The following is a 26,693-nucleotide window of genomic DNA, read 5'->3' as shown; positions in this document are numbered from 1 at the left end:
GGCGCCGACCGCTGCTGCGTGGGTAATGCCAATTTAGTCATTTTCAACCCACGAGCCACCAAAGCTGAAAATTACCAAAGTATGTTGTGTCTGTCGTAAAGTGGATATAATCGCTACGTGACATCACATGTCGCTGTGTACAGGTATGCGCATACAGCACACACAGTGTACACAATTACCTGCTCATGAACTGCAGGGAAAACGAGTCGTCAGGCAAATCCAATCCCCTCAGGCCTCAATGAGTCTCTCTCGTGTGGCTAATTAAAGGAAATATACATTTTGAGCTTTAAATCTTTCAATGCTTATGACTTCAATGTCACAAACAATAAAAAAACGATACTACATAATTAAGGTTACACAGGTCTCTATTGGGAAGCGAAAAGGAATCTCAGGATTTTCACCCAGTTAAACAAATATCGCTTGATCGTGGACTACACAGCACTGCTGGATTTAGAGGGCTCAGCAATTTATTTCCCCTTTCCGCAAACTCTGTAAACTGGGTGAGCATTCAGTAAGCGAGCAAGCAAGAGAGTGAAGAGATGAGCACCGAATAATTGGAGTGCTTGAGTGACGATGGAAGCTCGTGAGCTATGAGTGAGACAATGAGTGAACGATTGAGTGAGTGGTTAGAGACTGTATAGTAAACCACTGTCGTCTGCGCTCATTCAAGGGCAGAATAGCAATCCCACAAACTCTCTCTTGAAGCCCCTCTCGTGGCTAGCAAACCTCAAACATTGGCATTTAGTTTCTGAACATATGAACATACGCAAGAATACAAAAGAGGTTGTGTCGGGAGTGGAATTAAGCCAGTGTGTGAGGCGATTAGCAAACGGTTGAGTGAGTGGTTAGGTTGGGAGTTTACCGAGTGAATGATCGAGTAAGTGCTCGCTCGCTCGTGAGTCAGTGTGCCTGCCCAAGGCAGTGGAGAGGCAGAAGCAGCAGCGGCGCTGGCTGATATTTTGGGACAACACCGGCACGTGATGTTCCGCGTGCGTCTCCGGTTACAAAAACAGCTGTTGGGGCTGGGAGGCCCCCATATCCGCTTGGCCCCAGCAGCAGCAACAGCCCCCCCCGCCCTGATAGCTCCTCCCAACAAGCCCCCCCAAACAAGCCCCCCCCCAGCAAGCCCCTCCCCCCCAACAGTCCCCCTCCCTCCCCCCGGGGCCAGCTGTAGCAATTACAGGGGACGGGGTGAACAAAACGTCTGGGCTTGTTTGTCCCCTTGACGCGAGCCAAGTTACACATGACCCGGTGGTGACCGGTGACACGCATCCCAGGGACTGCGAGAGCACGCGGGTGCTTGCGTCCACGCAAGCGCGCGTCAGCCCAAAGAGTCTCTTTGCGCATCCCACGAGTGGAGCAAGCGCTGTGTATGCACCGCGTGAAAGATGCCCGCGATTTACCAAGAGCTCCAGTGGGCTCCACTGAAGTGTGGCGGCACGGAACGTTTGCCGTTAAAACATCGCCATGGCCAACAGCGGTCGAATCAATATTTGTTTTATACTGGAACATATTCCCGTTTTAACACAAAAACATAAATCTGTTCAACACAAAAGTACAAGCGCACTGTGAGGACTGAATTGGCAGTTGATGTATAAGTTGAAGACGTGTCACCGTTATCATCAATATAACACTGCCCTACAACAGAGAGCGATAAACTGCAGTGCCAGCCTCACACATTTCTGCCATGTGGCAGTGTTTATGATTATCGCGGCAAAACGTGCACTGTACAATTTACGTGGGTACGCAAGCTAGAAATACAACATTCACTGCTAATGCTTGCTTTATATTGGCTTTAACGTCACACTGCACGGGACCAACTGCGACCTTAAGGCGATAGCCACTAAAACCTCCACAGAGCCATTCTTTTGGGGATCGTAAATCTAAACGTGTGCCATTTTATATGAATGTATCCGGATAAACTCATGATCAGCTGACCCTGATGTGAGTTGTAGATATGCGAGTTGTGGAAGAAAGGAAATAAAGTAACAAATAAAAATTAAGATTTTGCTACTTCCAAAAATATTCCCTCCCACACAACCTAAGCTATGTACAAAATATAAATAAAATTGGCTTGTGGACATCCAGAAAACCCTTCTTTATTATATATATTACCACTCTTTCAATTCCATCTTAGCTGCAGTCACCTTCTGCGCTGACTGAGGATCGGCAATCTGGCTAGACTGGAGACCCCGCTGCTCGTCTGGATTTAAACACCACCACCACCACGGCGCTCGATCTGTGTCGGTGTGCCAGCGCCGCAGCCGGGACGTGCCCACGCGCGGTCAACAGGACACATCTTGAAATGGCGCAGGGCAAAACAACGTCATTATCGTTTTCGGGCAGCCCAGACGTTTTATAGCGGCCGAGGCTGGCTTCCACAGCCACACAGATTCCATTCCTGCAGTGACCCAAAAGTCATACGGGAAAATTACCAAAGCGTTGCCGTCTGCTAGAAAGCGGATATTAAAGACCCTGTAAACAATCCTTTTGTAAGTGCCGAGTCACCGACTCAAACGCACGCGTATATGTTTTTTTATGAGAAACTTGTAAACAAATGTACTAAGTTGTTCTTAATTAACTATGCGGTAATAAAGTAGGGGGACATGACACTAAGTAGTAAAACAGGCATTTAAGTTCAACTGGCTAAAAAGGACACCAATGAATATTTACAAACATTTTAAACACCGTTTAATTATTATAAAGGTTTTTTTTTTCCCATAGCTTACATTCCTGCCAGAAAAGGATATTTTGAGCTGGCTCAGTTACTCAGCATCAGGAGGTGAGAGAGCAAGGAAGGGGTTACACAGAAGGAGCCGACTCGAAGAACGGTCACATTTTTACAAGCAAACTGCTTTGTAAAATGTTGTTTAGGATAAACGTCACTTACAACACTACCACAGTAATGCACCCGTTTGACTCCTTCATCTCATAACTCAAACCCAAAACAAGAGGGTTGGGTATTCTGGACCCATGACCCAGGGCATGGACAGCACAAACAAAACATGTCGCCCATCCCCTCGCACCCCCCACCTCCTCCACACATCATCAACAACAACCTTAAGCGTCCTCCACACATTTCCCAAAACACAAAGATCCCCCCACATAGCCTTCGACAGGCTGATGGGGCAAGTGCTGTTGGCGAGCACCTACGGAGGCCGGCACAGCCCAACGAGGGGAGCCAGCGCCACGCCAGGGCCGCCTTTATATCCCCAGTGCTGGAATTTACACACCGCACCAGGTTTACATTTTAAGGCAACTACTTATCCTGTATACATTATCCATTTAAAGGAGTTTGAATTCGTGTAATCATGCATTTGCTCTTTCTCGTCCGCTCGACACTCTGCACACCCTTGTAAAAAGGATGTTCCATCAAGTGCTTTCAGGTAAAATATTTTAACTAAAACACTTAATTTTTGCCTCACAAATGTGACAATGCGAGCACTGTAGGTGGTGTAAATGTCGAACTTAAATTTCCTACTGTCCGTTGCCTCCCCCACGCCGTATCGGTCATGGGGGTTTGCTTGACCATACTTCACCGCAATCGAACTAGAGTCAATGGGTCCACAGTGCAATGCCCTGACCACCGTGCCAGCACTCCACCGCAGAACTCAACTACCAATTGCTTTTTAAATTTTGCCCAGGAAGGCTTCTTCGCCAAAGAGGCCTCCTTACACGCTGTACTGGACTATTTGTACTGGCCTGCACACATGTTGTCTCTGGACTGCACATATGCTTTGCAGCTGATTGGGATTCTCTTTGGCTGGAGAGGATGTCAGCATGTTTACTGAGCCACTGGGCTGAGCCAGTTCCTCTCATGGTGAAGGACCACACAGTTTTGACAAGGGGGATGTTTTGTATTACAGGCTGGTGGCAGCATCAGATCAGAGGTTGTGAAACGCCAGTTGGACCATCACCCCAACCTGTTACACTACAGGAGGGGTCGGCAACCTACGGCTCTGGAGTCGCATGCGGCTCTTTAAGGACTGCTTTGTGACAGTGATTTATTAAGGATCCACCGTCCCATATTCACGTGCATTGTGGCTCTTGAAATATTTAGTTTTTTTTACAGAATTAGAAAAAAACTGAACTTCTTGTTACTTTGGTTGCCGACCCATGCAGTTGTGCTCCCTCCACCATGCCACAAGGTCACGCGGTCAATATGCCAGCAGAGGTGGCTATGCAAGTGGCCTCTAATCCAGCACAGTGGAGACGCAGGTTGCTAGATCTCACAAATGTAGCAAAACTCCCTTTGCGTAGGTGCCGAGGTACCATCGCCTGGCTCACCAGAAGGTGGTACAGCAAGGGTGCACTAATGTTCATCTGAATGGGATATAGTGTTTCCTCCTCGCACATGAGGGTTTTATCCAGGTGCTCTCTCTGGTTTCCTCTCACATGTATAAACAATCACTAATTGGTTTACAGAATCTTAATAAATACTACCTTTTTTGCCCGTCCAAGGACGGGTGTATATTGCAGTAAATCAGAAATATTAAATAGAAAAATTGTTCAGCTCATGATTATTAATGAGGGGGGTTGCCCCATGTGGAGTGACGTCACCCGATAATGGTTATTGGGTAGAGGTGCGACATGTGGAGTGACGTCGCCTGCTCATGATTATTAACGAGGGGAGAGGTGTGGCATGTGGCGTGCGCGACCTTCTTGTGCGTTAGTGTAAATTTTCACGCGGGCACGAATATTAATGAATGGGGGGGGGGGGTTCTTTTGCAGTGACGTCACACATGGATGTAGCGTAGATTTCTTTTTCACTGTCACTTTCTGTAAAGAAAGGTCATATTTGAAGCGACTTTGCAAAATAAATGATTGAATTCAGTTCGACCTTCCTCTGCGTTCGTGTAAAAATTCACCCACTCATGAATATTAATGAGGGGGGTGGGCCTCAAGTGGAATGACGTCACACGCGGGACACACATTCTTGGCTCATTATATTAGTATATGTGTGTGCCTCCGTGTGTTATGGATTGTGCAGTGTTTCGAGATGCAGTTTGCATGAATGATGCATTGATGCGGTATACAAACACCGCTTATTACCATTGCAGCCATTGCCATTTAGTGGCCATATCTTCTCAACCATGACAGCAATCATATTTCCTGCAAGAGTCAACTCATCCCATCGTCTTCATCTTCCTCGTATTCTCTGCAAGGTTGGTAAAGTTAAACGTGACTTAATTTTCACATGAGACTGGCACCATGCCACGACCCTGAATGCCACCCTCCTCAGATGCACAGAGAAGCCAGTGTTTTGGGAGGGGGCAAAAAAAAAGGTGAAAAATTGCGAGCCGCAGCCAGCTGCGGCAACGTCTGCAACTCAAAACCGCAAGCGGGCGTCTGTGCCGGGGCGCTCCACGACTTCGCCCCCTCGTCCTCGGACGCGAACGAGGTTCTACGTGGCCGTTAAAACGCACTGGGGGCAACCAGCGCTTGAAGGCTTTCATAGTCCCCCCAAACGTTTCCACCGCACGAATCTGAGCCGCGCCGAGCCAGCCCCGGTGTGGCTCGGGAGGCGTCCAGTTGTGTTTCCACTGCAAGGCCCCGAGCGCAATATATGGGTTGAGACGCGCACGTGGGCGACGCTGTGTTTCACCTACGCCGACTTCTTGCTGTCACAAGGGTTGATGTAGATGCATAGCAACGACTAAAATTTAACATTCAGGTAGTCAAGCCAGATAACCGCCTCAGAAGCAGCAGAGTTGCGTATCGCTGTGACGTCTCCTTCGTATTTGTGGATCGGGCATTGCGTCGTGATATACCGACTGATGGACACGCGTAACGAACGTGTCATTAGAACCGGCCCTGGGCCTGCTTGGGCCCCCCCAGACAGATTCGGCCATCTTGTGAGGCCAGCAGTGCATCAGGGTTTGGCTCCGGGTCAGCACGACGGGCAGACGTGGAGAACCGCCCGCACTGTGCAGGCCCGGCGCAGCCTCCGCTCCAAGGTGCCAGCGGTGCAGCCATTTATACCGGAACCGTGAAAGATTACCATGATACTTGAATCACAGTACGATATGACAATACGTTTTTAGTTATTTTACTGTTCCCATTTGTGAGTAATGTTAAAATAAATGTTACTATTATTGCTAAATTGTTATCAGGAATGTTTGTTTCATAATGGTTCTATAAGTGAATTGTTATTAAAAGGTTACTGTTACCAAATCTCAAATCGGTTAGGTACCGATTTGTAATTAATTTCCACGTAGATTTGAATGTTATTATCTCTTTCTTAATTTAGCATTTCGCTTGTACACTCCGACACATTATCACCATGTGTCATTTAATAACCATATAAAGTTAACATCAACGGTGTTTGGTGATTGCATAGGTGCTGCATTTCGTTAATAAGTGCTTCAGGGGCACAGAACGAGTCAAATTATATTGTCTTGTACAAAGGTAAACTGGACATATTAACCCCAAGGGCAATATGACTGAGCGATTAATCTTCACACAATAATTATCAAACGTCGTAATATTATCTAATTATCATGCTAATTGACTTCAGAAATATCAATGGGTGTGTTTTTGTACATCTTAATAACCATGGATATAACTTTAACAAAAATATCCTTCAATAATTATAATCGGGGCTACTGACATGTGGACGTATTGGCAGCACACCGGTGCAGCATAATATACCAGTCCTCATAAAAGTCTAAAATCTAAAGTTGAATCAGCAAATCTGTTTAACAGTCTTTAATTGACCCCATCGCCAAGTGTAACGCGATTCGAAGGTTTATTCATTTTACTGAGACTTGCTTAAAAAGGTCAACATTGACCGTTAATTTGGGTCCATTGAATCGAGTAACCGTCCCAACAACTCTAGGGTACGAAGAGTCAAATCTCCCTTTGGAACACAGAGCAAGCCAATCGTCCTCAGGCTGGGTGCTGCGATACGGCAACAGCCTGCGGAGCTTCGTGTTTGGCTGCTCACATAACGTTCGTCTTCCGACTGCTTCGACATCACGAGAACTGACTTTGACCCACAACCACCACCAACTCCGCAAGATTTTCTGACCCGGGTTGCGAATTGCAGGAAATAATTAATTATTGCAAAAATGTATATTTTTCTTTTTATACCGCCCACCGGTGTACCGCCAATACGTTCATGCGTCAATGCATCAAAAGCACCAGAGTGAAGAATTGAGGCTACGACGTGAAGAGGACCCGCACACACACGCGCCAGTTGTCGCGTACTCCGGTCTCGGCCGCGGGGGCCCATCAGGCCACACGTGCCTCTCGGTGCCGTTCCGAGCTTGCGTCTCTCTACGCTCCTTTGCACACCTGGCAGCTTTTGTTCCCTTTTCTTATTCGGCGTCCATGTTTCTGATCCATGTCACAGCTGGCCGTACGCACCGATTGAAAACTGTAATCTTCACATACATGAGCAGATCCTCTTTCTCTATCATAAAGGCCCTCCCACCCTGCTCGTGTTCTCTGTATTTCATCGTTTTGATCGGCATTGCTTTATAAAAGCAAGAATTTTCTGCAATTATACACGGAAACGCAGGGTGGCTGCATTGTGTACGCGTCACAGGCAGTATTACCTGCCAGGGCTACATTTCTGACTATTAATAAGGACAACGGCGAACAATACCTAACTAGGAACACATTTTCCCCCAAGGGCAAAGAGGCATAGCCACCCATCCACTACATCTCCCAGGCTTGCACCATGGCACACCTCCCCAGAGGCAACATATCATACTGCAGATGAGGTGGATTGTGGCATTGCAGGGTAATGATAGATGGCCACAACGTAAGCATGTCCTTCATCTAGCAGTAGATAGATGACTTATGATAAAAAAAAAAGGTTTACATTTTTCTAGTTGCAGTGTAAACAGACTTTAGTATAATTCTGCCAATTTCAGCAGTCTCGCTTTTCCCAAGCATCGTTAGAATTCACATCACACAGCGATTTACGGTTGTCTATATTCTATAAAGTCTGATCACATTTTATATTTAAAGAGGCTTTAAGTTGGCAAAAGATGTATGAACTGTAGACAGACCAACCACTGTCCTGATGAGAACAACAATAAGTCAACCTCCGATTATTTCAATACAAATCTAAATTCAATGCTCTTCCAAAAACCGTTGCATCATCTGACCCTTTCGACATGCAAGCACATTTCATCCCAGTCTTGGTGCCACCACGAAGCACAGGCTCACAAGTTACCAAAGTTGGCTGCATCGTAGGAAAAACCCGTATTACTCCAACCACACAATTAGGCTCTTGTGTACACAACACATGCCTGCTCGCCAGAGCTGGAAAGGCCTTAGAATTGGTGGTCGCGTGACATTTACAAGCTTGTGCTTGAGCAATATTTCAAAATTATTTTTGTTACGGCACTTTGTCAATCCAGTACTGAAGAAGGCCTCCACGCCCCACGTGTGCCATGGGGTAGTTTGAATGTACAGCCCTGCGTCACGCCGCTGGGTGGGGGGTTGGCGAGGGGTGGGGAGAGGACGGACTAAACCAAAACCAGTTCAGACACCGCTCGCTCGCCACTGACGCAAACAGTGGTCGGGAATTAAACTCAGGTCGCCATGTTCATGGCTCTGGACATGAACCATCGCACACCGGTTCGTAGGCGCAGGAAAGAATCCGCTTACCCATTGTCCTCTTATCTGGCAGAGTTTACACGGCCTCTGTTAAAGGAAAGCAGCGCACTTTACCAGGGCCAATAAGCACAGGGCCATATCGGCACTGAACACCGGAGCCACGTGGGTGACAACACGCATACGCTTTGGTTTTATTTCAGGGCAGCGCTCGCTCTCGTCACCTTGCACTCCCCCCCCCCCCCAAGTGCCTCGCCCTAACAAGCGCTATTCCAACTGAAGAAAACGTCACAACATTCACAGTGACCTCGTGCATGTAGAGTCCACAATTAATCCATCAAAAGTACATCTATAAACACATCTGAGGCTATTTTGGGGACAAACAAATGACCTCATCATGCCATTAAAGGATTGCGGCTTAACATTCCAGTGGCTTTACAATTATATGTCAACCGGTCTTGCCGCCCGTTTCATCTCTACTGCACAATAAGCGACTATCTTTTCCAAAACAGACCGTAGCTAGAGCTGCTTTAGGGGCCATGCGAACATCCTGGAAAGTGACGTCCACTAACTGCCGACTCACTGTGAGTCTGTGAACATGCTCACTAACGTACAGCATACAGGATGTATTAATTCATTCATACGGGATGTACGTTAAAGATATACGAGTGCAACACACGCAATACCGTTGGAGCAATCCTGGGTCAAGTCACTACCAAATGGATGCGTGAACGTAAGCACACATCCAATTGGACCTATACAACAACTTTTTCCACTGCACAGCCAAGCCACGCCGACTCCATGCCGAGCCAGCCCGGCACGTTTTAGGCCGTGTGAGATGTATTTTTCCACTGCAGAAACTGAGGCGTGCCATGCCACCAAAGTTACAAGCAATGAACGAGTCCTAGATGCATAATGATGACTAAGCGACGCTGCGTTCGAATTATACTGCCGAATGACGCCACACACAATGAACGGGTCATCCCTGCCCCTGGCACTGCTTGTTAGGACAGTGTATCACAGTTCAGTTCTCACTCGACACGGCAAACAGCCAGTGGAAAACCACCTGTACTCCGAGGGGCCCCTTGCTGGCTCGGCTCAGATACGCCGATGGAAATGGGCGTACGTATTGACGGTACGTATTGATTGTACCGAGCTTACTCTCTTCCACCTACGCACCGTGGCCCAGTCGCTAACCCAGGGAGGGCACAGCATCATCAGACAACAACCCCAGTAAGGTCGCTATGTACAACTATTGCTTGAAACGAAGAACTCTCAAGACAGCCTGAAGGCCAACGTGCTTTGGAGGAAGGTTTGGTGGACCACGCAAATCTCCCAAATCCACTGGGCTTCATGGTGGCCAGTACTGCAACTGGATTGTGAACCTGTCTGTGTAGAACTTTTAATGATATCCTCCCGCACGCATGAGGTTCAAAATAAGAATATTTATCCTGTAGAAATCCGATGAGCTATGAAGCTCTTTTTCACAGATGTCCAGATGGGGAGAAGGATCAGACATTTAAGGTTTCTCTGGACACTCATTGCTGGAAGTGGCCAAGCATCTCAATAAAGACAGTTGCACATGATGCCATTTTTTGGTATTCCTCCTCTCAATAGCATGTATTTACACTTTACTTTCCCAACGTCTCTCTTTACAAAACAGTCCGAGTCACACATGCGAACGCACTATCTTAGTGCGTTCGCAAGACCCAATGCAGAAGATCCTGTTGAACTTCCATGAAGCTCATGGTCCACCCTAAATCACATTCACTGCACGAACCATGGCAGTAGATGTGGATGATACCTGAAGCACAAATGGAAAATTAAAAACTCTCCAGTAGTGGTGTGCGACTGTGGTCATCTAGCACAGACCGTACAACGTATAAAGACTCAATGCCCGATCCACAAATAGGAATGAGCCATCACAGCGATACACAACTCCGCTCCTCCTGACACGTTTGTCTGGCTTGATAACCTGAATGTGAAATTGTAGTTGTTACTCTGCATCAACATCAGCCATACAAGAGAACAGGAAGACGACTTGAGATCTATAGAAAGTATGTTCTTGCCATATGCATCCCTATTGTGCCATATCCATATCAGTGCACACCCAGAGAGCATCGCTATTCCTAATCCTCCACAGAGGTAGAGAGCTGTCACACTGTGGAAAACACCAGGAAATCACATTATAGGCCTCTGTTCTATATCCTTTAAGGGCCTATCTATGCAACCACTACACTCTCTTCAGCTGTGCAAATGCTTAACGCCGTCTCCCATCTGTCAAATAAGCCGTGGAGTTATAGTGGGCTTAACAAGGTGAAAAATGCGAAGCTAAAATCGTTCAACTTGGAGCGTAAAAAAAAATGATCATGGGAGCTCTCAGGCTTCCAGCCGGGAGGTCGGTGGCGCTGCACAAGCGCTGACACACTGCGGCCTCAGTCACACAACCACACGCGCGACTTTGGATGAGAACAAATATAAATGAACCCCTTTGACTCGTAATTATTTTTTTTACATTTTATAAAAGCGGTTTGAATGAAGTCACGATCAAGAAGTACGTGTGTTGATGTTTGTATGCGTCATGCATGAGAGAGAACTCATGTCCTGTCGGGCGCTTTAAACGATTGTTGTCCTTTAACAAACCCGTGGCTTGAGAAAAAATAAATCTACAAATCCACGTCAATAATTTACAGTCCAAGAGATCACGAGATGTAAAACACACTAACCATACAAATCTAGATGACTAAGAATTTTAAGAGTCTCAGGCTAGAGAGCTTTCTTGTTGTCCGGCAATCCAGTGACTTGACCCAGGATTTTTATGAAACCCGCAGCACCATGCACATCCTTTGTATGTGACCATCCATCCGTCCCTCCCTCCCTCCACCCAGCCAGCCAAACTTTTAAAGTAATATAGTTGGTTAAAGTACCCATCCTTGAACAAGGTTCCCACCACCCCACCGCTGGGTGCCCCCATCTGGCACGTAATAACCCCCCAGCCCCCCCCCCAAAACCTCAATTGGAATTACACATCGTTACATCGCCCCCTATTGCCGGGCTATGTCTGTGAAACGTAGCGCCTTCACCGATAGCCCCGTAGTTCTGAGAATGGCGCGAATATCAACTTACACATGATTACCATTCTATACTGTTATTAACAATAATTTCCTCACAAACACTCACCAGGCAGGCGGTTCATGTTGACTCCCTGGGCAGAGAGCCCGATCCCCATGTACCTGCAACCACGACAGGGACAAGGAATATCAGGGCCTGTACCACACACCTCCTCGCAGGAACAGCAGCAGCAGCTACTGCTTAGGATGGGCGCGTAACAACGCGTCTTTTCCAAAGAAAAAACCCATTATGACACTCGCCATGCATCAAAACCGATCGGTTGTCCTTTGATTCACGCGTTCGTATATCTTGTACACAATGGCATTCAAAGTGACCCCTGCCACTACTGGAGGCCGCCACGTTAAATTTAACCACGCCGTTGGTATGTCAGCCAAGATGGGTAACCTTTGTCAATAACCAACAGGCTACTGGGAGCGGAAGTCATTTTTAAAACGCAACGTGAACATCTGTGCAATCGTGAGATGCGAACATTACATTATCTGTGAAGAAAACGAAATTGACTTGGGCCGAACACATTAGTCGAAGCCAGTGGGTGACACATACGGCAGTGACAGCCAAAATACGAAACATGTCCGAGGAGGCCCTCAACAGTGGAGATGGAGCGATTAAATCAGCTCGGGTGCAAGGAGCTCGAGCGTTGCATTGCAGGATGAGGAATGGTTATAGTTTGGGGAGGCTGAATTTAGCAGTGGATAGACCACGGCTGTTAACAATGGCAATCAATCAGCACACAATGGCACAAACTCATAACAGGCCAGTAACATCCACTTCACAGCAGACTTTTAACTATTTTTTTTATTTGACCCGTTAAGGTCCACTGAGCTATGTAGCTCTTTTTCATTAGCGACCTGGCCACAAATGATAGCTCAAATAAGTGGCTTATCATGTGGAAATTTACATCGCCAAATACTCTTAAACGCACGTTCATTCTAAATGTGGAGGAAAAAAACGGAGGACCCGGAGAAAAATCCACGTGACCATGGGGAGAACATGCAAACTCCAAATATACAGAAGGCGTCACAGGGTCGGGACCGAACCCACGACCTCGTGTATACCAGGCGAGGGAGTTAACATCTCCTAGCCACCGCAGTGTGCACACTTTACCCCGTAACATGTAACCTGCCAATTGACTCAGTTGTGGCGTGGCCATTCACGCTGCTGGGTGGAATAAAGGCTGCGGGATTTAAAAAATGTGCCTTGTAGCTTGAATTACCGAGCTGGGAGATGAGTCCAGTGTGTTAACCATTACACCACAGCAGCATTCTTAAGGTTAGTTATTGGCCTCATGTAAAAACAATAACAATATGTTCTTAATCACAGGTGTCAATACACCACAACCTGCACTGACCAGCATGGCGAGGCATGGTCACACAACCCCCAGAAATGAAGGAAATGTGAGGTCTTCATCCAGTGCGATGTTTGCAGCGGGATATAGATGATTATTACTACTACACTTTGTGCAATCAGGTATTCATTTGTGAATAATACAGGGGGTTGTGTGAAAGAGGGCAACCGATGATGCATTGAGTTTTGAGAGTAGGCTTGATGCATTATTTCAACCACAATGGAATAGTAAGTAGAGTAATTCAACATTAGCATAGGGTGATGGGTGTTGGAGACAGGAATAGTGTGTGTTTAATTGCATGGGTGGGAGAGAAAAGAAACTGGAAAATAAGCCCCTGGCCATTGATAAAAGGTGCATTCAAAGGCTGCGGGAGTGCTCATGACAGCACAGGGGGAAGCAACTTTGAAGTTTGGAATGGAACACAGAGAAATAACATCTCCGATGTAATCTGGAAGGTTGCGATGGGTGGGGCCATGCTCAGGGCGGTGGAGGGGGGGGACGAGGTTACCGGGAGGCACTGGGGAGCGGCTCCCATAGATCAGCAACCAAAAGGGAAGAGCGAAGAGCAAATGGTGGGGAAACACTCAGACAGCAGTTATCAGCCTGCGGCATGGATACCGTGCAGGAGAAGTTTGGAACGTCAGCGCAACGTGCATAGGGAACATCAGTGCCATTTTGCGGTAACAACAAACACACACCGGCACATGGACCATGAATGGACGTGTGCTCTCTCCGTGTGCTGTGGCCTCCGTAACTGGGCGGGGAGGGTGGGGGGCGGAGGGCCTGTGGGGAAGAGGATGGAAGCCACTGGAACCAGCGGTGTTGATTGGAGAAGCCGCCATACCAACAACGTTGAGAACCACTGCCGTAAGAGCACATCATGGATGCTGAGGTGGCGATGACTGAGCCAAAATTGTAGAATGCAGCAAAAGGCAGAATGTGACCCGGCTGGCGTAGTTGGGTCAATCGGCTTCAGCCGTGACAACTTCCTGAATTTTAATCATTTTTAAAACAGGCTTGGCGACTGAAGGATGGTCTGGATGCAACGTGCATCGTCGAGTGGAAGCATCCAACTCACCCGTCTCGTCCCTTGCTGATGATCTTCACCTCGAAGTAGTAAATCCCACACGCGGCCGGGATCGGGTGTGTGGCGCGAACGGACGCCGCATCCTTGGGAGTTTTTCCATGTCCTGAAGCACAGCCCCAAACACATCGCAATTAACTTCACCGCACCATCACCCACACCGCCATCAAAGCCTCAACCTCCACAATAAGCAACACCGCCAACCAAACCTTCGCCTGCTATAAGTCTTTATTTTTTTATCCACTCCCCGCACCTCCGACTAGCACGGTTGGCTATGTACGGTGTGAAAAAAGTTCAACGTACATACATCATAACTTACAGGTTCACCGAACATCACCATGAACGTCAAAAACCATCAGTACCATCACTATACCATTACCATCTGGAAAGATCTCAGAACCAGCTCGCACGGGTTGGGCGATTCTCACGATTCCTATCATGAAATCTTAAATAAAAAAGTTTAAATCAATGATTCCGTATAATCATGGGGGACATGGGGGGGGGGTAGGGAGGAGGGATTGCGGAGCCCAGCATGACTTTCAGGCAAGAAGGGAGGGCCCATGGGACCGGGCAGGCCTAGTGGAATTGCCATTGAATGTGTGGCCGATGACCGTGCCATAAAATGCTATGGCAATTCCATTCGCCAGATGTCAGATGTTCTCGATCCTAAGACCAGCTGGCTGTAATCGCCATCGTGCTACGGCAATTCTGTGACAAACTTGCCAGGAATCTGAACCGTGGACCCCAAATAAAACAATCCACAGCCACAGGGGGTGGTCATCACCACACTACAACCCAGTCTCAAACATGATCTCACGACAATGCTATGTGCACGTGGAAATTACTTTCAGCCTGAAAAACTCATTGAGTAGATGAGGAGGCGGCTCCCGGCTGTAAAGGTCGCAAAGTCAAATCTTGTTCAGGGTCAAGCAAGCCCAGCCATTATCATCGCCGCTGGGAGTTGGTGAAACTAACAATGCCTATAGATACCACTTGGTTGGATGTGAGTAATTATCACAGAAACATGGAATATGCATAACTGGCTAAAGAACAATAATTAAAAAGAACCCCAACTAAGACTCTAAAAATAAAAACGTTGTTACATGAATTCAGGAACGGATGCATTTTTGTTCCACTCGGGTTTAGGAAAGGTTTCTCTACCATCAAGCCACATACAATCAATAAGATTATAAAGAGACAAATCATTATCAAAGGAATTTGACTCAGAGAGAGAGAACTGACGCAGCCATTCAAGCTCTCACAAAACAAGAAATTATCTAAAGCCATTTAAAAGGACAGAACAGCTCCATCGAGATCGACAACCATTCATCAATAATTGATAACTCATGTTTTATGTGGGATGGTGCTTGCCCTAAAAAATACAACTTGGGCAAGGCACCAGGCTGGGGTAGCATATAGGCTTTGTTGCTTTTGCAGAATTTGCACTGTGCTACACCTGGCCAAGCCGAGAGCATACAAGACCCGCTCACCTGAAATTAATGCGAAGTTGGCCTGCGACCAATCGCAAGATCTGGGCCAGCCACGTGTGTGACAACGTAGCGGCTCGGGGAGCATTCCCCAGCACTGTGAGGTGGCACAGTGCTATGGTGGCCACATGACCCCCCCCCCCCCTCGGATTAGAATTGGCGAGTGGCAAGGCCGGCTGAGACCCCTCCGTTACTCCAGTGATCGCCCCCCCTAATATGAACACGATTCTGAGACTCGACAATTAACATCTCGTTATCTTCGCCACAGTTGAATTGTCCAGCGGTCGGCGCACTCGGCATTTTGAGCGAGTCGGTACAGAAATTGATGGAGCAGTTCTCAGTACAGGAGTCCGGTGATTGATGTCCGCAAACACCCAAACCCACAGTGTGCTGTATAAAGTTAACAATAAACACCCTGTGGGCATCGTGAGCAAGAGCACGACATCGTGTACTAACAAAACACAAAGAGCGCCTCCTTCGAAACATACCCAGAAATAACGTCGCGTTAATTACTGCCAAGTGCTTTTACCGCGTTACAACTCGCAGAGTCTTTCCTCACAAGAGGCAACGATCGTAGAGCGCTTACGTCTGGTTAAATGAAAGGCACAGGGATTGAAACGGACCAAGGGCCCTGGCCGAGTGACATGGTGCAGCGTGTTTGTCCACTCCCGTTTGTTTTTCTGCAAGACCCAACACTGCTGCGCTAATGCAGCATCAAACTGCTGTTTGAAGAGGAACGGGCGCGACAGCACGAGACGAGGGTCAGTGGCAGCGCACACCGCACCAGCTGTGCTTACAGTGCGCGTAAACAGTAAAACCAACGCTCAACAGCGGCATCCAGCAGCCAAACAATGAGCTAGCTGGAGGCCCTCAAGCCAAATAATCTTTTTACCCTTCCCCAATGACGAAACCACTTCTGTTAATATTTTTAAAATTGGGGCTCATTTGACTACGGGGAAGCCACAGTTAATAGTCTTTGCATTTTGTTATGCAAATATATCGAGTACGTTTCTTCTTTGCTTAATTTAAGAGCAGTCGACTAACAATGAGAAGGTTGAGCGCTCACTTATTGGTTTGGGGTTTGTTTGAGCCCATCATCTCTGCAGGGTATACAAAGTGAGTACCGCTCTGTGGAGTAGTCAACAGTGGTAGCCCCGTGCAATTTTCACAGCAGCCAACGGGGTTGTGCAATGCCCACGCGTGCGAGCAAAGGAAACAGACTCGACTATGTATTCGTTCAACACGCCGCGTTACACAGACTGTGATATACGGTGTCCATATATAGCGCGCGAGACGGAGCGGGGGAGGGCGGGGAGCCACGCAGCAGTGGGTATCACACTGTACGATGCAGTCGGCGACGCGAGTTCCGATTTCTGGTCACGGCTAACATTAGCGGAAAGTGGCGTTTGAGCGGCCTGTGCCTTCAGCCACCCCGACCTTCACCGACAAGCACTACTGACCAATGTGGTGAAGTAGTGTCAATCTACCCGCCTTCACTGACACGGCGTGGAGAGGTCTTCTTCCAGCGATGGACTGACAAAGGGCTGCAAATTAAATTTGTCCGACACACACGCACATATTGTACAAGCACTGCCGGTGTACGCTCTGCGAGGCACGGAGCATTCCACATACACACTTTGCATGCTGATTCTCTACTGCGCCCGCCGCCACACATTACGTGCATCCGGCGTGTGGGTGCATGACACCCAAAAGTGTCTACACGCAGCACCGCACAATGTAACGTAGCAAGTATTTTGTGCAAGAGACTTGTAACAAAAATCTACACGAAGATTACAATGAACCATCTTTATCTGCTCCCAACCGCGTTTCCCCCCCTGCACGGGGTTCTTCATTTGGCTTGCCGAGACAAAGAGACGCAGAATGGTGTGATGAACAAGGCCGAGATGAGAGCGCCGTAGACGAGAGATACAGATTAGTGGAATTATGGAAAGGTGATATGTCACAACCACGTGTGACATTATATCAAATGTACACATGACACACGGCATCGCGTGACCTGCAAGCCCATGCTAATTTTATTACTTGGCCCACTGGAAAATGTAGCTGACAAACCGCTGCTCGCTTACCTCCTCTTCGAGCTAATAGGCCCCCAGCCCTTTGTGTAAATGTGTTTAAGTCGCTGGTTGCAGACACAGCAAAGAAAATTAGGTCTATACATTATGATTGTATTTTTTCCAGGAAGGTCTCACCGAGTCTCAAGACTTTTTCAGAAGTGATCTGCATTGGAATGTGCGGTTCATTCCTTTTTAATAAGCGGAAAATCTGGAGCAGCCTGAAAAAAAATTACAGGCAAACGTCCACACAAATGGGTCCACAAACCTCTAGAATGGACTGCAATCTCCTCAACACCTCACAGCCCAAAGGCTTTGAAGGAACCGCCTCGTGTGACCATGGCACCACAGTCGTTATTCATAAACGTGTTACGACTCAGGTCTAGACGTAAAATATCACTTTCTCCTCTCTGCCCTCCTTACTCACGAGTCTAAACATCAGGGCAACCTGGGAGAATGCTGGCAGATGTCACACTCGCACACATAAATGTGACCACATTACTCCAACAACCAAATCCCAATCACAGATCAACTACAAAATCACTGTCTTAATGATCCGTTCTGGGCTGCCCACGCAGCTCTCCACTCCCCACCACACGTGCCCTCAACTGCAATGGTTCATGGCAACACCAATACCCCCAGTCGACTACTCCTCCTCTCTTTGCTGGAAATAACTCTTTCCCCCATCAACCACGCTGCCAGCTCCTTCTCCCCTGCTCCAGTCAGGGTACACGAACTTCCTTTTCTGCCATGCCTATGACCGTTTCTCTCTGTCCTGTGTTTTCATCCCCTCCGATGCTACTATTAACATTATCACACTTGTTAACCCAAGAAAGCCTCACCGAGTCTCAGGGTCCTGCCAAGTTTTCACTGTAGGGGGCAATATTCCTCTGCGTAATCCCAAATGAGCAAAATTTCAGGTAATTTTTCAGAATTTTGATGTTTGGCCGACATTGGTTGCAATGTATCTCTTAGCCATGGGAGGAAACCGGTTAAACCCAGACGAAACCCATGCAGAACACGGTGAGAACACACCAACACACAACGCTCGTGAGAACACACCAACACACACAACGCTCGCTTTGCCTCTCCCTTGCCAGGTCGCAATCCCCATCCTCCCGTGGAGTTACGACACACGCGTTGCGCGTTGCTCGTCCGTGCACAATGTGTCGAGATGCAGTGGAACCTAACACGCCTTAAACTCGCATTCGTATTGAAAACACTGCACGTTACATAATGCACTCTGTCAGGGATTTCACATATTGTGCTGCAGATGTGACACGTGCATTAACTTAAGACCGATGAGAAATGTTACAAAAATATTATGACAAACCCACACAGGAAAACGTGTGAAAATATACAATACTTAGTAGGGTAAGTTTGACAATATAAAACTATATTTATCCCAGTGATAGGGTGCCCCACAGAAATATAACATTAAATTCTGCATGACACACATTAAATACATAGTTGTGGTGTTGCACATGCACATAACACAGACTAAAGAAAACATGAAATATAAGGAATATTTTAATACACGTGTACACAAAGGCACAAATCCCCTGGATAGCCTGAACTGACTGTTGGGGCAAGTGCTGTTAGCGAGCACCTATGAAGGCCAGCACAGCACATGAGGGGGTGGGTGGCCAGCACCACGCCTGAAATTTGTCTCCCCAGTGGTGATGTTTTTACACACCGCACCAGGTACTCATTTGAGTTCGAGTCGACCTAGGGGAGATTCAGATAATCATCACTGGTGTTGTCCGTGAGCGGGAATCAAACTCAGGTCGCCAGGTCGCAGCGCTAACCGCAACCCCTCCCCACAAGGTCTACTCATGCACAAAACACGGGCAGCGAATTTCCCACACGTAGTTTACACGACACCGCAATCATCCAGGTTGGGCCTGTGGTTGAGTGCTCAACCCCCAATCAGAAGCTTGAGGAGTTCCAATTCCATTCAAGGGTCACCTAAGGCAATCTCTTCCATGGGGTTGTTAACATGGGAAACGCTCTCCAGTCATCAAGATCTTCTCTCAGAAAAACCCTCAAACTCCGCTCAGTGGAGGTCTCTCCTTCTCCACTGCAGCTCTCGTCGTCTGCATTTACATCTCCCCAGCAATCTGCGCTGCCAATGTTCACGTCTCGGCTCGAGACTTGTATTGTATCTTATACAGATGTATCTTATCTTACATGTATGTAACTTCTCTTCTGCCCTTGACTAACTGCTGCAATGTACATATTTTGCTATGTGGTGTGGTTCCCAGAGCCGTACTGCTTGCTGTGCATCATCCACAACTTGATTTAAGATGCTGTATAAATCCCAGCTGTACTACATTAAAGGACTGGCCCGGTGCGGGAATGTGGGATTTCTACCACGGCAGCCAGTGACGATGCTGGCTCATTGCGATGACAGCAGGGAGAAATCTTTACCTTTTGATTTCTCAGTGTGGACCGCGCGCACGAATAATGCACTGTACACGCACAGCAAATTGTACCCACCGCAGTGCACTGACCACACAAAGCGCACTGTACACACACAGAGGGCTGCTTGGTGGAACGCATTTATGGAGTCAAAGAGGAAAAAAACCCATCAAAACATCTCCGTGCTCAAATGGGCACACAGCAGTTCCCAATTTGTTTGTGACCAACGGTGGAAATTCGACATTCCCACGACAGGGGCCAGTCTTACCCAGAGCACACCGGTGCAGCTAAGTATACGCAATACGGAAAAACTGCATCCGGACTAAGTCGTACACAAACACAACATTTAGCACTCCACGCAGGTGTACGCGGCAACGTTCGATGCGCGCGAGATCCATTGCGCATCCCAAATGAACCCTGCACGGTGAACCCGGCTCACGGTGAACCCGGCTCACGGTGAACCCGGCTCACGGTGAACCCGGCTCACGGTGAACCCGGCTCACGGTGAACCCGGCTCACCGTGAACCCGGCTCACCGTGAACCCGGCTCACCGTGAACCCGGCTCACCGTGAACCCGGCTCACGGTGCACCCGGCTCAAGGTGAACCCGGCTCACCGTGAACCCGGCTCAAGGTGAACCCGGCTCACGGTGAACCCGGCTCACGGTGAACCCGGCTCACGGTGAACCCGGCTCACGGTGAACCCGGCTCACCGTGAACCCGGCTCAAGGTGAACCCGGCTCAAGGTGAACCCGGCTTACCGTGAACCCGGCTCAAGGTGAACCCGGCTCACCGTGAACCCGGCTCACCGTGAACCTGGCTCAAGGTGAACCCGGCTCACGGTGAACCCGGCTCAAAGTGAACCCGGCTCAAGGTGAACCCGGCTCAAAGTGAACCCGGCTCAAGGTGAACCCGGCTCACCGTGAACCCGGCTCAAGGTGAACCCGGCTCACCGTGAACCCGGCTCACCGTGAACCCGGCTCACCGTGAACCCGGCTCACGGTGAACCCGGCTCACGGTGAACCCGGCTCACCGTGAACCCGGCTCAAGGTGAACCCGGCTCACGGTGAACACGGCTCAAAGTGAACCCGGCTCACCGTGAACCCGGCTCACCGTGAACCCGGCTCACCGTGAACCCGGCTCACCGTGAACCCGGCTCACCGTGAACCCGGCTCACCGTGAACCCGGCTCACCGTGAACCCGGCTCACCGTGAACCCGGCTCAAGGTGAACCCGGCTCACAGTGAACCCGGCTCAAAGTGAACCCGGCTCACGGTGAACCCGGCTCAAGGTGAACCCGGCTCACGGTGAACCCGGCTCACCGTGAACCCGGCTCACGGTGAACCCGGCTCACGGTGAACCCGGCTCACAGTGAACCCTGCACGGTGAACCCGGCTCAAGGTGAACCCAGTTCACCGTGAACCCAGTCACCAGGGCTCTCTCGGTCTTGCCGTGCCGCGCGGGCACGGCAACGCGGGGCGTTTTCCACCTCGGCGCGACCGCGTTCCGTGCTGCAGTCTCCAATGTGCCCACTGCGCCAGGACATTTAACGCGACGACATTAACGTGGGCTGGCTCACTGCTGGGTGGCGACTGAAAGCCGCTTGGCACAACAAAAGACACCTCGACTAACGACAATAGCCTAACAATAACAACAACAACACCACCACCACGCACTGGAAAATAGCGACAACCACATCATTAAAACTGTCAAATTATAACCACAACAAACAGCACAACTACTACATCAACCGTTACACCAACCACGTAACCACGACCATCACAATCACCACAAAACCATTACATCATCGACAACCACAGCATAACAACCACCATTACATCATCAACCACGTAACAACCACCATTACGTCAATGACATAATACAAACCACAACCATTACATAAACAAGCACATTACAACCATTACACACAGAAAACAATCGCATCACAACCATAACAACATTGACAACAATAACCTTTACCAGCATAACCACAACGAGCATGGTGGACACAACAATCGATAACGATAATTATCACAACACCATAGCCCCCGTGTATACAACTTGAACCAAAATGACAACCGTGACAATAACAACAATTATGACAATGTAACAGCGCAGCTGAAACTACAAATAATCGCAAGAAGACAACGAACACGACTACAATAAGCGGCCACAACATCTTCATGACAATAGCCACAGTGACAGCAACAACCACCACCACCACCACCACACCAACAACCACCACCACACCAACAACCACCACCACACCAACAACCACCACCACCACACCAACAACCACCACCACACCAACCGCTAACAACCACCACCACCACACCAACAACAGCCACCACCACCACACCAACCACCACCACACCAACAACCACCACCACACCAACCGCTAACAACCACCACCACCACCACACCAACAACAGCCACCACCACCACACCAACAACCACCACCACACCAACAACCACCACCACACCAACAACCACCACCACACCAACCGCTAACAACAACCACCACCACACCACCAACCACCACCACACCAACAACCACCACCACACCAACAACCACCACCACCACACCAACAACCACCACCACACCAACAACCACCACCACCACACCAACCGCTAACATCCACCACCACCACCACACCAACAACAGCCACCACCACCACACCAACAACCACCACCACCACACCAACAACCACCACCACACCAACCGCTAACAACAACCACCACCACCACCACCACACCAACAACCACCACCACACCAACAACCACCACCACACCAACAACCACCACCACCACACCAACAACCACCACCACACCAACAACCACCACCACCACACCAACAACCACCACCACACCAACCGCTAACAACAACCACCACCACCACCACCACACCAACAACCACCACCACACCAACAACCACCACCACACCAACAACCACCACCACCACACCAACAACCACCACCACACCAACCGCTAACAACCACCACCACCACACCAACAACAGCCACCACCACCACACCAACCACCACCACACCAACAACCACCACCACACCAACCGCTAACAACCACCACCACCACCACACCAACAACAGCCACCACCACCACACCAACAACCACCACCACACCAACAACCACCACCACACCAACAACCACCACCACACCAACCGCTAACAACAACCACCACCACACCACCAACCACCACCACACCAACAACCACCACCACACCAACAACCACCACCACCACACCAACAACCACCACCACACCAACAACCACCACCACCACACCAACCGCTAACATCCACCACCACCACCACACCAACAACAGCCACCACCACCACACCAACAACCACCACCACCACACCAACAACCACCACCACACCAACCGCTAACAACAACCACCACCACCACCACCACACCAACAACCACCACCACACCAACAACCACCACCACACCAACAACCACCACCACCACACCAACAACCACCACCACCACACCAACAACCACCACCACCACACCAACAACCACCACCACACCAACCGCTAACAACCACCACCACCACACCAACAACAGCCACCACCACCACACCAACCACCACCACACCAACAACCACCACCACACCAACCGCTAACAACCACCACCACCACACCAACAACAGCCACCACCACCACACCAACAACCACCACCACACCAACAACCACCACCACACCAACAACCACCACCACACCAACAGCTAACAACAACCACCACCACACCACCAACCACCACCACACCAACAACCACCACCACACCAACAACCACCACCACCACACCAACAACCACCACCACACCAACAACCACCACCACCACACCAACCGCTAACAACCACCACCACCACACCACCAACCACCACCACACCACCAACCACCACCACACCACCAACCACCACCACCCCAACAACCACCACCACCACACCAACCGCTAACAACCACCACCACCACACCAACAACCACCACCACCACACCAACAACCACCACCACACCAACAACCACCACCACACCAACCGCTAACAACAACCACCACCACCACACCAACCGCTAACAACCACCACCACCACACCAACAACAGCCACCACCACCACACCAACAACCACCACCACACCAACAACCACCACCACACCAACCGCTAACAACAACCACCACCACACCACCACCACACCAACAACCACCACCACCACACCAACAACCACCACCACACCAACAACCACCACCACCACACCAACCGCTAACAACCACCACCACCACCACACCAACAACAGCCACCACCACCACACCAACCACCACCACCACACCAACCACCACCACCACACCAACCGCTAACAACAACCACCACCACACCACCAACCACCACCACACCACCAACCACCACCACACCACCAACCACCACCACCCCAACAACCACCACCACCACACCAACCGCTAACAACCACCACCACCACACCAACAACCACCACCACCACACCAACAACCACCACCCCAACAACCACCACCACCCCAACAACCACCACAACAACCGCTAACAACAACAACAACCACCACCACCACAACAACCACCACCACCACACCAACAACCACCACCACACCAAACGCTAACAACCACCACCACCACCACCACACCAACAACCACCACCACCACACCAACAACCACAACCACCACACCAACAACCACAACCACCACACCAACAACCACCACCACACCAACAACCACCACCACCACACCAACAACCACCACCACCACACCAACAACCACCACCACAACAACCGCTAACAACAACCACCACCACCAGCAGCAGCAGAAGCTGCGGCTGCATCGTCAGCAAACAGCGAGGGTTTCTGCGGCCGGAATCAGACATAGACCCAGGCGACGATGATTACGATGATGGCGATGATGATTGATGTACAAGTACGTGCGTCAAGTTGACGATGGCGATGCATTTAAGTCACGATCGTGGCGACAATGAAAATAGCGACGTGAGTGGTTGAAACGCACGATGAATATCAAACGTTAAAGTGCTGACGTTATAACGACGACGACGACGCAGGCATTACGGTTGGTGGTGGTGGCGAAGGGGAGGATGAAGATGCTGACGGCAGTGAATGGCGTTGGGAAGCAGTGATGGAATTGGGGGTGAACGGTGGGGGCAGGAGATGGAAGAGAGAGAGCCAGGCGAGATGGCGTGAGTGAAAGAGAGACGTGGAGAGAGAGAGGGGGGAGATGACACGGAAAGGGATGCGTGCAGGCAGAGAGAGAGAAACTGAGATGCGGACTCCGAGACAAAGGCGGAAGGGAGAGAGAAGAGAGAGCTGGGGACAAAGAATACAGTGTGTGCTGCACTGTATATAAACAAATAGCGAGACAAAAGAGTCGAGCACGGAGACGAGAGCGGTATGAGGATGCGACATGGAGAGACGGGAGACAGCTTCGGTACAACACGGTGGGGAGACGAGGACGATGGGCTGAGAGAGAGAGACACGGAGACAGCAACTGAGCGAGATGGACAGGCAGAGAGGAGGATGCAGGATGTACGGAGACGAGAATGGTGACACGAAAAAAGAGCCGTGGAGGCAAAAGTGGTGACGGAGACAGACTGGCGATATGCGGGCAGAGGCTGGGAGAGACGTAACCAGGAGGGGGTTAGACAAGTGGGGGAGCGACTGGGATGAAGACAAAGCCAAGGCGGCGGGGAAATAAGATCCGCAAAACCAAGTAGTACATGGTTGGAGACCTGGGGACTGGGAGACGGCGTCGGAGATACACGGGGAACGGCAACAGAGACAATTAGACACGCGAAATCAGGAGATGCTCAGAGACGCGCGGTGAGGCAGAGAGAAACAAGGAGGGAGACAGATGGACACATGAGATACAGCAACCAGGAGACACGATACAAGGCTACGGAGTCAGGAGACAGAGACACACAGACACACAGGACACGCAGAGACACAGGGGACACAGACACGCAGAGACACAGGGGGTGCGGAGACGGACACAAGATACGGGAGCACAAGGTTGCCACGGATTAGAGGACACAGAGACACGGGGGGACACGGAGAGACACAGAGAGACACGGGGGGACACGGAAAGACACAGAGACACGGGGGGACACGGAGAGACACAGAGACACAGAGAGACAGAGAGACACGGGAGGGAGAGGGCCCCGCCCGGGCCGCGCCACCCGGCACCTTTGTAGTGAACGCGAAGGTTATTCTGCGAGAGGCCGATGTAGCTGAACTTGTCCTTAGGGCTCCATGATCGCGGCAGGGGGTTCTCGGCCTCGTCCACGGCCGGGTAGAGGCGTGCGAGGCGCTCGGAGAGTTCTCTGCCGTCCGCGGTCGCCGCTGTCGCCGCGGCCGGGAGCGGAACGCCCGAGCAGCTCGCCGCAGCCGCCATCTCGCTCCCTCTGCTGCTCCTCCTCCTCCTCCCCCCCACACGTGACCCCGCCCTCCCGCACCACGTGACGCCCCCCCATCCACGCCGCGACCAATCACACGCCGCTGCCTGCGCCCATCCAGCCTGCGAGTTCTAAACGGGCGTGACGT

General features: G+C 49.9%; 1 protein-coding gene across 3 annotated transcripts in view; it reads right to left on the bottom strand.

Annotated features, from left to right (window-relative positions):
• The window catches only part of LOC144946706 (ran-binding protein 9-like), a 76,418-nt gene extending 49,844 nt beyond the window's left edge, over window positions 1-26,574 (bottom strand). For all 3 annotated transcript variants that reach the window (XM_078875814.1, XM_078875812.1, XM_078875813.1), the window contains exons 1-3: window positions 26,337-26,574; window positions 14,124-14,235; window positions 11,749-11,801 (exon numbers count right to left, since the gene is read on the bottom strand). In XM_078875814.1, the coding sequence (XP_078731940.1) occupies window positions 11,749-11,801; window positions 14,124-14,235; window positions 26,337-26,544 (373 nt within the window). In that variant the 5' untranslated portion in view covers window positions 26,545-26,574. The remainder of the gene's footprint in view (window positions 1-11,748; window positions 11,802-14,123; window positions 14,236-26,336) is intronic.
• Between the last annotated feature and the right edge of the window lie 119 nt (window positions 26,575-26,693).

Source organism: Lampetra fluviatilis, chromosome 42 (genome assembly GCF_964198595.1).
Source record: "Lampetra fluviatilis chromosome 42, kcLamFluv1.1, whole genome shotgun sequence".
NCBI lineage: Eukaryota > Metazoa > Chordata > Hyperoartia > Petromyzontiformes > Petromyzontidae > Lampetra > Lampetra fluviatilis.
This window is presented reverse-complemented; position numbering and strand designations above follow the sequence as displayed.